Source organism: Kogia breviceps, chromosome 3, assembly GCF_026419965.1.
Source record: "Kogia breviceps isolate mKogBre1 chromosome 3, mKogBre1 haplotype 1, whole genome shotgun sequence".
NCBI classification, from domain to species: domain Eukaryota; kingdom Metazoa; phylum Chordata; class Mammalia; order Artiodactyla; family Physeteridae; genus Kogia; species Kogia breviceps.
Window position 1 is genome coordinate 136,021,783 of NC_081312.1, and position 15,578 is coordinate 136,037,360.

At 34.3% G+C, this 15,578-nt stretch overlaps 1 protein-coding gene across 7 annotated transcripts in view; it reads left to right on the forward strand.

The window, feature by feature from the left end:
* Nucleotides 1-15,578, forward strand: part of DENND4A (DENN domain containing 4A) — a 134,287-nt gene that overhangs the window by 88,699 nt on the left and 30,010 nt on the right. For 3 of the 7 annotated variants that reach the window (XM_067029622.1, XM_059057684.2, XM_067029623.1), the window contains 8 exons: nucleotides 4,313-4,446; nucleotides 6,902-7,037; nucleotides 7,412-7,618; nucleotides 7,712-7,840; nucleotides 8,110-8,251; nucleotides 8,656-8,787; nucleotides 10,824-10,940; nucleotides 11,555-11,683. In XM_067029622.1, the coding sequence (XP_066885723.1) occupies nucleotides 4,313-4,446; nucleotides 6,902-7,037; nucleotides 7,412-7,618; nucleotides 7,712-7,840; nucleotides 8,110-8,251; nucleotides 8,656-8,787; nucleotides 10,824-10,940; nucleotides 11,555-11,683 (1,126 nt within the window). The remainder of the gene's footprint in view (nucleotides 1-4,312; nucleotides 4,447-6,901; nucleotides 7,038-7,411; nucleotides 7,619-7,711; nucleotides 7,841-8,109; nucleotides 8,252-8,655; nucleotides 8,788-10,823; nucleotides 10,941-11,554; nucleotides 11,684-15,578) is intronic. The other 4 variants (XM_059057687.2, XM_067029624.1, XM_059057688.2 and 1 more) reach the window with 2 other exon arrangements.

Consider the following 15,578-nt stretch of genomic DNA (forward strand, 5'->3'; position numbering starts at 1 on the left):
TGTCCCCTGCATCGGCAGGCGGATTCTCAACCACTGAGCCACCAGGGAAGCCCTGGAGCTTTCCATCTTTGTGTTCCAGTCTGAACTGACTGCTTTCTAGTCTGTCATTCTGGGATTTTCCTTCACCATCATCTTGGAATTATACTGACCTCTCTCCGGATTTTTATCCCCTGCTTTCTGGCTTCAATAACTTCTTTCTTGGTTTATTTCCTTATTATGGTGAATCACAGCTTTCAGTAGTTTAGTGAGAAAGAGTACATGAGAGATACATTTTTTGATGCCCTGCCTGTTTGCAAAGTTCATTATTCTGCCTTAATACTTGAATGCTAATTTGTTCGGATGTAAAATCAAGTCATTACTGCATTGTCTTCTGGCTTGTTATTGTTGAGAATAACATCTAGTCTAACAGTATCTTGATTTCTGATCTTCTGTGCCTAATCTCTTTTTCTGTCTGGAAGCATTTAAGATCCCTGATATTCTGAAATCACAAGAATATGCCTGGTGTCAGCCTTCTTTTCTTCTCTGAGTTGGATACTTGTAGGCCCTTTTAATCTATGGACTCATGGCCTTCAAATTGTGGGGAATTTTCTTGCATTTTTTTCTTTCTTTTTCTTTCCTCCACTTTCTCTGTTCTCTTGTTCTGAAATACATATTTGTATATTGGCCCTCCTGGCCTGATCTGCTTAATTTTCTTTTTTTTTTCCCATCCCATTTTCTGCCTCTCTGTCATTCATCTCCACTTTCTGGGAGATTTCTTCAATTTTATCTTTCAACCATTATAGTATACTTTTTACCTCTGCTATCATGTTTGTAATTTCCATAGCTCCTTTTCATTCTCTGAATGTTCCTTTCTTTTTTTTTCTTTGTAAATATTTATTTTTATTTTATTTATTTATTTATTTGGCTGCACCAGGTCTTAGTTATGGCAGGTGGGCTCCTTAGTTGTGGCAGGCAGGCTCCTTAGTTGTGGCATACATGTGGGATCTAGTTCCCTGACCAGGAATTGAACCCAGGCCCCCTGCATTGGGAGCACAGAGTCTTAACCACTTAACCAGGGAAGTCCCTGAATGCTCCTTTCTTATAGCATCTTCTTGTTTCATGGGTGTAGGCTTATTCATTTTATTTTGAAGGTGTTTTTCCCCCTTGCCTTGTCTCTGCTTCTTCTAAATACCTTTTAATATTTGTTTACTTTATTCTTTTTCAAATTATTGGTTTTCTGTGTGATCTTTTGTTGGTATTCGTTGTCAAGTGTGAGGCACAGAGAACTCATTAGAGCTCTTTCTGGGAGGGTGGGGCTTGGAGCTTCCTTAGGTGTAAGACTGATGATCATAAAGGAACTCAATGATTTCATTAGAGTCCCTATTTGATCAGTGTCCGTAGTTCTTTTCTTTTAGGCTATGTAGTTTCCCCAGGAGGTGTCTCCAGTCTCAAGCCTGGAGTGCATAAGCCTGACTGCAAGTATTCTCAGAGCTGAGTGGGGAAGGTAACTAAGATTTTCCACTTGTTGTAACATGTAGGCTTTTACTCACTTCACCTGTTTTTATTAACCTTCTTCATCTTCCTCAGCTCTGCCCGGTGTCCTCAAGTCTAAAGTCCCTCTGGTTCTTCACTCAGAAAGACCCAACCTAGTCTTATGCCATGTTGGGGAGAGGTAGTGGCCTAACTATACTGGGTTGGGCAAGGGATCTAGGAGTTCTTAAATGCAGGATTTAACTAATTCTCCCAATTCAACTCCACTTGCCCTCCCATCTTCAGGGGCATCATGCTTTTCATTCCTGACCTTTCTGGTGCTCCGTAGAGCAAAATGGCTGACTATTTGGGTGTTTTCCTCTATCCCCTCACCAGTGCTAGATATGTGGCTTTCAGCTTTGACAGGTCTCATCAATCTACTTTGCAGCTTCTAAAATGTTTTGAACTCAGCTCTGCTGTTGTCTTCTCTCCAGTTCATTTTGTCGTTGTTGTTGTTTTTTAATCTCCTTACTCTTGTTTTGGTGAGATTTCAGGAAGGATTGAAGGTAAATTGTTGTGTTTAGTTTGTCTTGTTCAACCAGGAGTCTGCATAACCTTCACTCTTTTCATTTTGAATGATTGTATATTTAATCTGTATATCATCCTTTATTCACTTACCTATTTTTTGACATGCAGTTGACTTCAAATTTATTGCTATTGCAGTCCTGCAAAAAAATCATCTTTCATACTGATAGCTTTTTTTCATGTTAGGTTATTTTCTTAGAACTTATTCTAAGAAAGAGTAAGGTTTAAACACATCTTGCTTTCTAAAAAAGACTGTACCAGTTTTGAGTACCAGCAACTTACTGAGTACCATCCAACTTACTATATTTGTTGTATCATTGCTAGTTTTACCATATAAAAGTCTTTTTGACAGGCTAAAAAGAAAGGCACCTTCTTTTATACTGATTAACTTTCAAATATCCTTCAACAGAATTGAAATAAGTGCTTATTCTAAAAGCAATATAGTCTGCCTTGTTTAAATTTTTATTCTGAGCATTTATTACTTTTGTAATTTTTAAAAAGCAAATAAAAATAATATTCATTATTTTTAATTGGAAAGCAAATAACAGTATAAAGAAAATTAATTGCTAGTAATACCGTTACCCATAGGTAACTTTTTTTGTGTGTGTGGTACGCGGGTCTCTTACTGTTGTGGCCTCTCCTGTTGCGGAGCACAGGCTCTGGATGTGCAGGCTCAGCGGCCATGGCTCACGGGCCCAGCCGCTCCGAGGGATGTAGGATCTTCCCGGACCGGGGCACGAACCCGTGTCCCCTGCATCGGCAGGTGGACTCTCAACCACTGAGCCACCAGGGAAGCCCCCATAGGTAACATTTTGATAACAGATGTGTATGCACATCTGTGTGTATGAGAGAAAGTGTGCACACTCAGAAATATATCTATATAACAGATATAGGCACACTCTTAAAAAAATTAGAATCACACTGTGTGTGTGTGTATACACACACACATTTATATTATTTAGTAGTCTGATTTTTTCATTTATCATTATTTTGTGAACATTTTCTCCTGTCATTAATTATAATTCTGAAACACGCCTTAATTGTTGTCTAAAATGTCTGGTTACACCATTAAAAACATTCTTTAATACTAGAGATTACAGCATGTAATGCTGTGAAATTATAAACAGCAATTTATATAAGAAGACTCTGAATGTATCAACTCTTCTTAAAAGTTAGAAAAACTTCAAAGCTGTCCCTGTCCTTTTTTGGTATACTCTGCCCTAAATCCTTATCTTAAGATTAAACTTGTTAATAATTCTTGTTTTTCCATTTATTCCTGGCTGGTATGTGACACTAATTCTGTCTAACCTGGAAAAGTTCTGTGGGTTATATTTTGTCATGTGTTTGACATCTGGTTTAAATTAATGTCAGTGTTGTGCTCTTTAGTTTATGAGTGACTTTTGGAAAGTTTAGATTCTATGACGTTTTTATTTTTTATGACTATTACCTTACCATAGAGTATCTAGGGGAAATAGTACTACTAAAATGCTTTAAATATTGATGTGACTAGAATTTAATTCAAATGTGCTTCTACATATGCTGGAACAACTTGAGGAAATTTGTTATATTTAGTAGAAATCAAAGACAGAACCCAGTATTCTCAACACACACACATACGTTTTAATATTATTGTATGTTAATATAATAATATTTTTTAAAATAGTATTTCTTGAATAAATTTTCATTATTCAAAATGCAAAAATAACATTAAAAGGTATATATTGGGAAATCTGGTCCTGTCCCATTCTTGTCCACTCCCTTCATCTCCTCTTAGCCAAATAGATAATTACTTTTTTTTTTTTTTTTCTATTTTTGGCCGCGGTGCTGCGTGGCATGCAGGATCTTAGTTACCAACCAGGGATCGAACCTGCGCCTCCTGCAGTGGAAGCGCAGCCTCCTAACCACTGGACCGCCAGGGAAGTCCCTCTTTTTTTTTTTTTTTAAGCATTCTTCAGTATTTCTTTATGTGACTACAAGCAAAAAATGAATATGCGTTCTTATTTTTCCCTCTTTCTTCTTAATTTAAAAAAATTTTTCCCTCTTTCTTACTTAAAAGGTAGTATAGTATACACAATGTCCTGCATCTTATTATTTTCACTTAATTATCCTGGAGAGCTTTATATAGTGCTACGTAGAGAACTTGCTCATTCTTTTTGTTTAAAAAAAAATAGGTCCTTAGTATCCAGTTGTGTAAATGGTTTATTTAACCATTCCCCTATAGACAAACACTTGTCTGGCAAATGTATTTTTTTAATGTATGTTTTTTAAACTCCTTCAGGTGGATATGGACAAGAGTGGTGAAGTGCGACTTATAGAACTGGATGAATCTTTCAAAAGTGAACATACTGTTTTTGTAACACCACCTGAGATCCCCCATCTACCCAATGGTGAAGAACCCCCTTTACAGTACAGGTATTCAAGAGGCAGAATATTTGAGATTGAAAGAGAGAAGCAATCCATCATCTGTGACGTAGATTTCTAAGGACTGTGGTATTTTCAAAAATCCAAACTTTACAGATCCCTAATTTTTAGGTGGTAAGCAAGCTTATCCCACATCCATTACTAAGTTATGAGGTATAAAAAGAAAAAATATATAATTTTGCATTCTATAGACTTAAGAAGCTCTCTATATCTGCATAAGTATATGTTCTCATAAATGTTGATTAAGAAGTTAGGGCCCACCCCACCAAAATGCAGCACTTTTATTACAGAATTTTTATTTTTGTTTCTCTCTAAGGCTGGTTTCCTCACTTTCATCCCCTCCCCCAACACAGGCTGGTTAATGTAACCTTGGTTTACAAAAGGATTATCAACTATACTTCAATTTTTTTAAAAAGGATTAAATCTAATTTAGAGTTGATACTTGTGGCCTTGATTTGGATGATATGATTTTTTTAGGTTTTTAATTTTTCCATGAGTTTTATAAAGTCAAGGAAATTCAGAACTATTGGGATTGGTCATTGTTACTTTAGGAAATTTGGTCAGGTACTGTGCTCAGTGCTTGGTATAGACTTGAATGATACACTGGTCTCGTTTTCAAGTCTGGTGGGGAAGAGAAAAACTCGGAGCACAGTGAAAGGGTTATGATAGAGGTAGATTTATTATACACCTATATATCTAGTTATGTATTTATATACATACACACAGATATATATTATATATAACATTTGTTATAACTAGAGGTAGTTTCTAGTATACCATTAAAATGGCATTTCCTTTTAGATTTTTTAAATTCTCCAATAATAATTTCTTATTTAAAGATTCTAAAACCATTTCACATCTATTATTCATTAAGTCACAGTTTGTTATTTTCATTGAAAAGGGATTTTTCAGGACATCCTCATTTATAACTTGGATTGAATTCTTCTTTTTACAGATGAAAAAGTGTTGTAACAGATGTTTGTGAATGTTGATTAATTCATAAGCCACCTGATTCCTACCCTTAACTTTTATATATTGATGATATTGCTCATATCAGTTTTTAGAAGTCTGCCTTTTCTCAAAGACATTTAAAATATTTCTCATAATTTATTTTTCTTTCTAAACAAGATCTCATTTCTTTTGTCTCTTTTGTACATTATATACTTCTAAGACTTCTTTTGGTATATTTCACCAATATAGTTTGTTTTCCTTTTTGTGGTTTGGTTTTAAGTTTTTAATTTAAAATTTACCTTTAGATTTAGTCCTTCAATAAGAAAATTACTTAGCTTAAAAAGTTCCCATTTTTTAAAGAATCTAAGTCATTTTTTTTTCCTTGAGACTACTAATATAATTTTGGTGTAATCATACCCATCATTGGAAAAAACCTTAAGTGTCTTTAATGGGCACAGTGGATCCTGTTAGTAGGAGGTAACTTATATACTTGCATTGTCTGTATAAAATGATAAGACAATAAGTTTCCATAAGATACACAGAATGGTCTTATTATCATACCATGTACATACAGTGAATTTTCTTAGGGGACATAGTTTTCCTGAACTTCATTGCTATTTTATTCCTACTTAACATTCAGTCATTACTAATATTTTCTTATTCTACTGGATTTTCCTATAATATATAATAGATATAGTTTATCTTTTATTATAGTTAGTTTTCTTATTAGTTAATTAAAACTATTTATATGCCTTTAAGAATATTCTAAAGCAGGGTAAGTTTTCTCCTCAGGGGCTTCTTCTGTCGTTTTAGCATGTCTTCTTCCCAGCTGCTGCTACCTTTTAAATGCCCCAAACACTCTGCTCTAGCACCCAAATTAGGCCCACCTCCTCATAGAGTTGCTTATTCTAGTCTTTGTTCCTCTTCTCCAACTTCTTCAATTTTCTTTCTCATAAATGAGGCCCTGAATCAGCTTACCTAACCAGATAAATCCATTCATGGTAATGTAATAGGTTGACCTGGTTGACTTATGTTATTTGCATTTTTTTAAGAGGAAGGTTCTACAGTAATATGTTAATCCAAACAATGATATTAATAACTGTCCTGTGTGAAAGAATATTGATTTGGTGGGCCTTTTACCCATATTATCTAATATGTTTGCTATTTATTTACATGAATACTAACAAAGTTTTTTTGAGTTACTTTGGAGTTTGGTGCCAAGTTCAGCAAAGTTTAAATGTATTTCACTTTTTTTCCCGCCAAAATACATACTTGAATCTGTATTTGGCTATTACATTTTTATTATTATAGTAAGAAAAGCAACATTAGCGTGAATATTTGTTGATTATATATATCAATCATAGTCTGATGGAGAAAGATAGTTAAAATAAGTTAATAAGTTAAAATAAGTTATTGGTCATAATTTTTTTTTAGCTTATAACCAGTATGATCATCTATGTGTGCTTGAGATTTTTTTTTTTCTTTTCAAAAACAGCTATAATGGATTTCCAGTTCTTAGGAACAATTTATTTGAGAGACCTGAAGGATTTCTACAAACACAAAAGAGCAAATTGCCTTCAAAATCAAGTAGTCCTAGTAGCCCTTCTCCCATGTTCAGAAGAACAAAACAGGTGCTTTGATGATTTTGTATTCTTCATGTAATCAAGTATTAGAACAAAAATAAATTTGACATTCTTCCTCCCTTTATATACTTTACTACCCCATATATAACTATTAGTAGATCATTTATGCTCCCTGAAGCATTCTGAAGAAAATTTAGAGTAATCTGACTTCAAAAAATTAACGAGTTCTCTTGTGCTAGAACATTATTTTACATATTGTATAATACAGATTAAAGCAGAGACTTGAATATATATTAATTATAGGCAGATTTTGTTGGGGAAACATTATAAAAGCATGTGAGTTGTACTTGTTCAGCCTTCAGTTAAGGATAAGGATGCTTAAATGTGCAAATTTATTAATAAGATCCTTGCATTTTTTCTAGGAAATTAAATCAGCCCATAAAATTGCCAAGAGGTACTCTTCCATTCCTCAGATGTGGTCTAGGTGTCTACTGCGTCACTGTTACGGGCTGTGGTTTATTTGTCTCCCAGCTTATGTGAAAGTATGTCATTCAAAAGTCAGGGCTCTGAAAACAGCCTATGATGTGCTTAAAAAAATGCAGTCAAAGAAGATGGATCCACCTGATGAGGTAACAGTTATCCTTTAAAATGCATTATTTTATTCCAGATTTATGTACATAGATATTGTGATTCTGTACACTTTCAAAATTACTGTGTTCCAGGTGTGCTACCGCATTCTTATGCAGCTCTGTGGACAATATGATCAGCCAGTGCTTGCAGTTCGAGTGCTGTTTGAAATGCAGAAAGCTGGTATTGACCCCAATGCCATAACTTATGGTTATTATAATAAGGTAATTATTTTGACTTAATGGAGAAAGAGTATAACTTTTGTGATTTTACAACCTTAGTTTAATGGCAGAAATAAATGATGCAGGGGTTATTTGGTATTTATTTTAGAGTATCTAAAATATATTTTGTAAATTGGAAGTAAGATTTTTTTTTTGTTCTATTGATATTTTGGATTATACAATCTACTTATTCTTTAGATTAACTCTAAAGCCAGTGGGTGTTCATTTATAAAAATTATTTTACTAATTATTTTATTTTGTCAAATGAATAGGCTGTTTTGGAAAGTACCTGGCCTTCAAGGAGTCGTAGTGGCTATTTTCTTTGGACAAAAGTGAGAAACGTTGTTTTAGGAGTAGCACAGTTCAAAAGAGCTTTAAAGAAACATGCACATTTATCACAAACAACTCTCTCAGGTAATTAGAGGTTTTTAAGGGATGTATATGTTGTACTTTTTCTTTAAAATTAATTGACTAGTTACAATTTACACTTTTTAGAAATTTTAATTAGTTTCAAAATATTGAATGTTTTCTAGTTTTTATTGCCATTAAGCAAATTCTAATGTTAGAGTGTTTTTCCCATTAAAAAAAACACCAAATTTTACTTATTTTCTTGTAACTGTTAAATTTTCAACCTTTGGTCGTCTTGTTTTAGTATTCATTAATAATTCACAATAGGTTTCTTTGTTATAGTTGTATTTTGCTAATTATGTGACGCTTGTCATGTTCAGTATTAGTAGATTATTAACTTGAGCAGCAAACTAATATGTATTTTTGGTATCTCCATGAGTAGTAAAATGCTGTCAAATTGTGTTCTTAAGCAGATGGCAGTGACCTGGATGCTGTTAGTCATGGCAGCATGGATAGTGGTCATGGGACACACACTGTGGAGCAGGCACCTTTTAATATGGGTTTAATCAAAGTGTATGCTTCTGATGATAGATCTAGTACAGGTTTGTGTGTGCTTATGTATACATTATTACAATACATTTTAAAAACTAGGTTTGCTAGCCTTTTTTAGATTTTAATTTTCAGTGATATATGTAACTGTCACTTTTTAATTTTATATGGTAGGCATATGACATTGTATTTAATAACTATGCAATTTTATTCATTCTCTATTTGAATAGAAATGAAAGTTTAAGAAAGTATTCGAGTGTTCAGTCCATGATAATCCAATTAACTCTGGATAGTACACAGGTCTCTTTATCATATCATTTTCTTAGGATAAGTTCCTCTTTGTATTATGAACATGTTATTATAGTTTTTTAATGTTGTTAGGATTTTTAAAAAGGAAACTTAGATCCCTGATCTGAGTTAATAGTACCATATCAACATCAGTTTCCAAGATTTAACAGTGTCCCATGTTTCGTGTGAGATATTATCATTCAGGGAAGCTGGATAAAGGGTACACAGGAACTCTCTATACTGTATTATTTTTGCAACTTCTTGCGAGTCTTAAACTATATTAAAATTAAAAGCTATAATGAAAAATTTTAAATATATATAAAACTTGTAACATTCTAGCACTGAAGATGACTTAATTTCATTAAAATATAAGATTTGTACATAAGCTTTCTCTAAGTATTATTAAAACTGACACCCCTAAATTATTTAAATAATTCTGTCCATTTCATTATTACATTATAAAAATTAGACATGACTTTTGAATGCACTATAAGAGCTACCTATTAATGGACAGAAACTTTAAATTTAAAAATCCAAGCATTAATAATAAAATATGGAGGCTTCTATCTCTGCAAATTTTAACATTATGTTGGTCTGTCTCCTTTTATGCATACTTTTAAGAGTAATAAATATAAGCTATGTGCGTTGATATGTTGTTCTTCCTTGGCTGGTTTTGTTTCTTGTTGATGCAATTGTGAATTTAATCAGAGTTGTAGTAGTCATTCTTAGGCATTATCTCTTAAAAATGAAGAAATCCATCTTTTGTTTTTAACTGTGGCCTTTAAAAAGGCCATCTTAAAGCAGTGCAGAACCTTATAATAAAACCATGAATTTTATCAAGATTATCTTCACATTTTGTAATTTATAGTTTCTTTGGAAATAGTGATGAAACTGATTAGAAAAAATACCAAACTCAAAATTATAACAAAGATATTAAAGTAAATAGCTAATGATACTTAATACAATTTCTTTAGATAGTTCTTTGCAAGTTTATAAAACCATTTTTTATGCAGTCATATACTCATATAATCATAACAACCTTTTATATTATAAATCTGGGAACTTGAGATTCAAACAGAAAGGTTAAGTGGTTTACTTAAAATCATGTCTCCTAAGGTAGAGTACTAGAATTCAAAACCTTATGCTTTGATGCTAATCTAGTGAAAACAGTTTGCTGAAAATTACAGAGAGCTTCTTTAACAGAACAGTGTATTAGAAGTTTTCTTATATTGATGCAAAGTTTGCTTTTCTTAATAACTTTAACACTAGATTTTTTTTCTCATTCCCATGTATTTGTACTCATGTGCAATTCAGTAATTATTCAGTTGAATTTTCAGAATAACTACCTATCAATAAACTTAAATAACCCCTTTCTTTTGGTCAGATGATTTAGACATTTGGCTCCAGTGATCTGTGTGTGAGTGTTTTGTTAGGAGTTCCCTGCAGATTTTTCTTCTCCGTTGCTTAGTTGGATTTCAGACCTTCACCTAGAAAGGTCATGGACTTGTATAAAGAATGTGTGGTTTGTCTGTGTCTTTTGGAGCCCAGATAGTAGTGTGAACATACATAATTACTGTTGACTACATTGTGAAACTAAAAATAAATTATTTTGTGATCATCCCTTTATTATGTTAATAGAGATGGGGAGGACCTAACAAAATAATGCTTTCAACTGGAAGTTATCCAGAAAAATTTCTATGAGTAAATCTAAACACCAATGTGTTGCTTCTAATTCCAGTTCTTCTTACTAAAGAAGTTTATGATAAACAGCATAGTGTTTTTTGTCTTTTTCTTTTTCCAGGTGGCCAGTCTGACCTTGGATATAATTCACTATCTAAGGATGAAGTTAGAAGAGGGGATACATCTACTGAGGACATTCAAGAAGAAAATGATAAGAAAGGGAGTGATTCTAGTTCCTGTAGGTACTAAGTTGATATTGTACAAAACTGTGAGCTTACATTAATAGAAAAGTCAAGTGACTTTAAGTGTAAAAGTACTAATTTTATGTTTCATTTTCCCATTGTTACTCCTATTTCCTCCCATTATAAGCCCTCTACACCTCCTAATATTCCAGTGTACAAGTACTTCATGTGTGAAGTTTGTAGTCTCAGTGGCAAAACACCCTCCAATCAAATACTATTCTTGTAGTAGAAATATATATTTCTTCAAACAGTGGCTCTTTTCTGGGGCTTAACAATATTTTTATCTAATGCTTTTATTAATGGTCTGTGACTTATATTTTTCCTGCTTACCTCCCCCCATCAAAAGCAGTGTTTCACAACCAAAGAAGAAATATAAAATGTATGCATGGACCTCATGTGTGACCAGTACTTAGTTGTTTGATACACACCTTGAGGACTTGAATAAATGGTATCACTTATTTGTGATTGACAAATGTAGATATAGAGGTGTTCAATATTTTCTCTTCATGTATTTTCCGGTAGAAGTATTTAGAACTAAAAGCTACTTCTCTTTATGGCTCCTCTGATGTATATAGATTTCATCTTAACAGTTGCATTTTAATCTTTACAGTGTCAGAGAGCGAGAGTGCAAAGGGAAGTGCTGATTGTCTTCCTAAGCTCAGTTATCAAAGTTCTTCCAGTATAGTTCGCCTCAGTGCTACAAATGGCAGTGCTGATAAAACATCAGGAGAAAGCACAGGTAAGTTGAATGGTATATGTCTGTTATGTGCGGAATAACTTGTATCTGTATTTCTAATGAATATATTTTTTAAGTCTTAATTCTCTAGGGATTTTTTCTTTTTTTGTTTTGTTTTGGTTTTGGTTTGGGTTTTTTGGTATGCTTGTGCAGCCTCTCATGGTATAGTTTAGAAGCTTAAATTCTGCATTTTATAATCTAGTTTGTTCAAGCTTTTATTGTAACAAAGTAAAGGGACATACCTACAAGCTACCTTTTGAGTTTGGACTGTAGGGAGTTTTGGGAAGGCGGAAGTGGGAAGCAAAGTGAGATGATCAATCTGAGGGTACCAGACACCTCACCAATTTTTAAATGAAGCATAGAGTTCCTTAGTCTTCGTATTGTTCCTGTTTTTTCAGAGGCGAAAGGATAGTCCTTCAGGTAGTTTAAATAACAATACCTAATATTTTTTCTTTTCAAAACACTTTTTAGATATTATTTTTCATTTATTATTACAGCAGTGCTTATATTAGTGAGAGGGGGTATTAGCACTCTTTCAAAGATGAGAAAACTCAGGCATAGTCGCACTATTGGCAGGTCCCATAAGTTCTCAGCTAGTTAATGGAAAAGTCATTTTAGGATCTGGGATAATACGTGGTCTCACAAGTTTTTCATCAGACTGTTTTGGGGGGCACTAAACAGATATAAGATTCAGAGTTTCTAGTGTTAATAGTCTGATTTCATAATTACATTATTTTATTTTTGTATTAGCTCAGTTCTACATCACTATAATCTAAACAAGCATTGAAGAACTTGTGCTGTCAAGGCTGAAATATCTCTATAAAGGGCCCTGCTGCTACAATGATGTTTGTTTTTCTGCAGCATAGTTAGATATGCCTCTAACTCAGGGGTAGGCAAACTGTGGCCCATGGGCCAAACCAGGCCTGCAGCCTGGTTTTTGTACAGGCCGACAAGCTAAGAATGGTTTTTTACATTTTTAAATGGTAAAAAATCAAAAGAAGAAAAATATTTTGTGACACCTGAAAATTATATGAAAGTTCGATTGTCACACACCCAGCTCATTCACTTACATATTGTCTATGGCTGCTTTGGCACTACGTTGGCAGAGCTGTGGAGTTTCCACAGAGACTGTATGGCCTGCAGAGCCTAAAATATTTACTTTCTGGCCCATGACAGAAAAAGTTTGCCGACCCCTGCTCTAGCTATCAAAAATAAAGTTAAATGATCTATAACTGTCTTTCTTCACATTTCCTTGTTAGATAATTATTATAACTTAAACATTAAAATTTTTTCATTGGTATTATGTAATTGCTTCACAACCATTTAGTCCTTCCTAATCATTGTCTAATTATAACTCTTAATAACTGGACTTAGATAGCCTTTGCTTTCTTGTTCTTTCGTTACTGTCTATTCATGCTTGCCGTTTGCTTAAGATCTGCTTTTATGAACTTTCTGTTTTCATATGATTGTAAACCATCCTTTGATTCTGACATTTTGTCATAGTAATAAGCATCTGACTCAGCATCTGGCTTTTGAATGTCCTCTGTGCTTAACAAGCCAATTTTTTAAAGCATATAATAGGTTTCCTAGGTATGAGCTAGAGTTGTTAGTTTATCCTTAAGATTTTTGACTTGAAAACTTTCCCATCTGTTAAGTACTCTGGGTTTATCACTACTACCAAAGACTATATGTGGGATTTATAGGAATACTTACTTTTCTGTAACTTTTTTCTTATATACTAGTACTTGCTAGGATTCAAAACACCTTTCAAGTTTCTTCATGTGTTGCAGTACAGTATATGTATATTTTATTTATATCATTATATAAGTAAATGACAGCTTCTAAAAGATGTGGGACTGGAATAACCAAAGAAATGTTTTAATGTTTGGTTGGTAATTGAAATAAAATCATCATCCTATGGTTACTTCATGGTTATCTTGGGAATTTTAACATTTTGATAAATGTATATTGAATTACTGAGAATTCAATCACAAGACAATTTACTCTGAAATGAAACATGCTCTGAAGTATGAAAACATACTCTGAAATGTTTTTTTAAGCCTAATTCTGCTTTTAGTGTTTTTTAACTTTTTACCTTTAGCTACCACATTTAGCTGTAACATGTTATATTATAATGTATTATACTATGTTATATCCTGGGTTGGCCTCTTGGCTGCAGTTGTTTCCCAGCAGACTATATTCATTCAGCGATTATTTTCTGGACTCCTACTATACCTGCTACCATATGCCAGGTACTACTGAGGATATGGTAAAGAACAAAAATAAACATGGTCCCTGCCTCCATAGAGAAGTACATGGGAGGGCTGGGAAAACATTAATCAAATAATTAAGTAAATGTAAAAACATCCTGATATTAAATACTGGCAAGAAGGGCTGTAAGGGCTTCCCTGGTGGCGCAGTGGTTAAGAATCCGCCTGCCAATGCAGGGGACACGGGTTCGAGCCCTGGTCTGGGAAGATCCCACGTGCTGCAGACCAGCTAAGCCTGTGCACCACAACTACTGAGCCTGCTCTCTAGAGCCCGGAAACCACAACTACTGAGCCCGAGTGCCACAACTACTGAAGCCGGTGCGCCTAGAGCCAGTGCTCTGCAGCAAGAGAAGCCACTGCAATGAGAAGCCCGCACACCGCAGTGAAGAGTAGCCCCCACTCACCACAACTAGAGAAAGCCCATGCACAGCAACGAAGACCCAATGCAGCCAAAAATAAATAAATAAATTAGGAAAAAAAAAAGAAGGGCTGTAAGTTGCCATGAGAATATGTAACCTGTCCTGGGTTTAGAGGGACATTGGTCAGGAAAGCCTTCCTTGATAATATGGTTTCTGAGCTTAGATCTGAAGGGTGAGTAGAAAACAAATGAGGATAGGGGTTCCAAAGGAAAAATTGAAAGGGAGCATTCCAAGCAGCAGGAAGCAATATGTAAAGGCTGTATAGTAGGAAGGGATTATAGCATGTTCAGAGATCTAAAAAAAGGGCTAGTAAATCAGCTCAGAATTCTTTCAGTTTTAAGGCTCATAAAATATGACTTAACAGTGGCTTAAACAAATTGAGGGCTTCTTTTTTCACGAAATTCGAAGGTAAACAATTGTCCAAGATGTTGGTTCAGGGGCTTTACATCAGATCTCTGAACCTAACCATGATTATAATACAGCCTGTGGCAACTTCAGGCACCACCTATCTGTGCAAGGCAGAAAGAATGGGCAAGGGGAGTGCCAGCCACATCTGTCTCCTTTACCAGGAAAGCAGACGTTTTCCCAGAAACCCTCAAAAACTACCACTTTACTATCACTTGCCAGAATTATGTCATAGAGCCACCAGGCCCAAGGAAGTTAAATAGTTTGCAGCCTCTCTGTTAGAGGTGCGCAGCATCCAGCCTAGTCTGGTGGAATTTAGCAGGTATATAAACTTAGAGTCAGACAAACTATTCTGTAAATGGCCAGGTAGTAAACATTTTAGGCCTTACAGGCCACATACAGTCTCTATTGCTTGTTCTTTGTGTGTGTGATTTTTACAACTCTTTTTAAATGTTAAAACCATTTGAGACTGTACATAAACAGTTCACAGGCTGGATTTGGCTCAGCAGTGTAGTTTGCCAACACCTGGTATAATTTGATAACCAGCTTTATTTGTCTTTAGGCCATTGCATAGTTCTTACTTTGCAAAGGAACACATCTATTTAAATGCAGTCCTAGAGTTACATCTTTGATTATAAGATTGCTCCAGGTCTTTGATAATATATAACCTGTTAAGCTGGTTTCCCAGAATATCAGAAGAAAGTATGTTCTTGGTTTCTTATATACTTAATCATAAGCTGATACAGAAAAAAAAAGACACTTTACCTCTCTGCTATACTGTTTTCCTTGTTAATGCTGTATGCT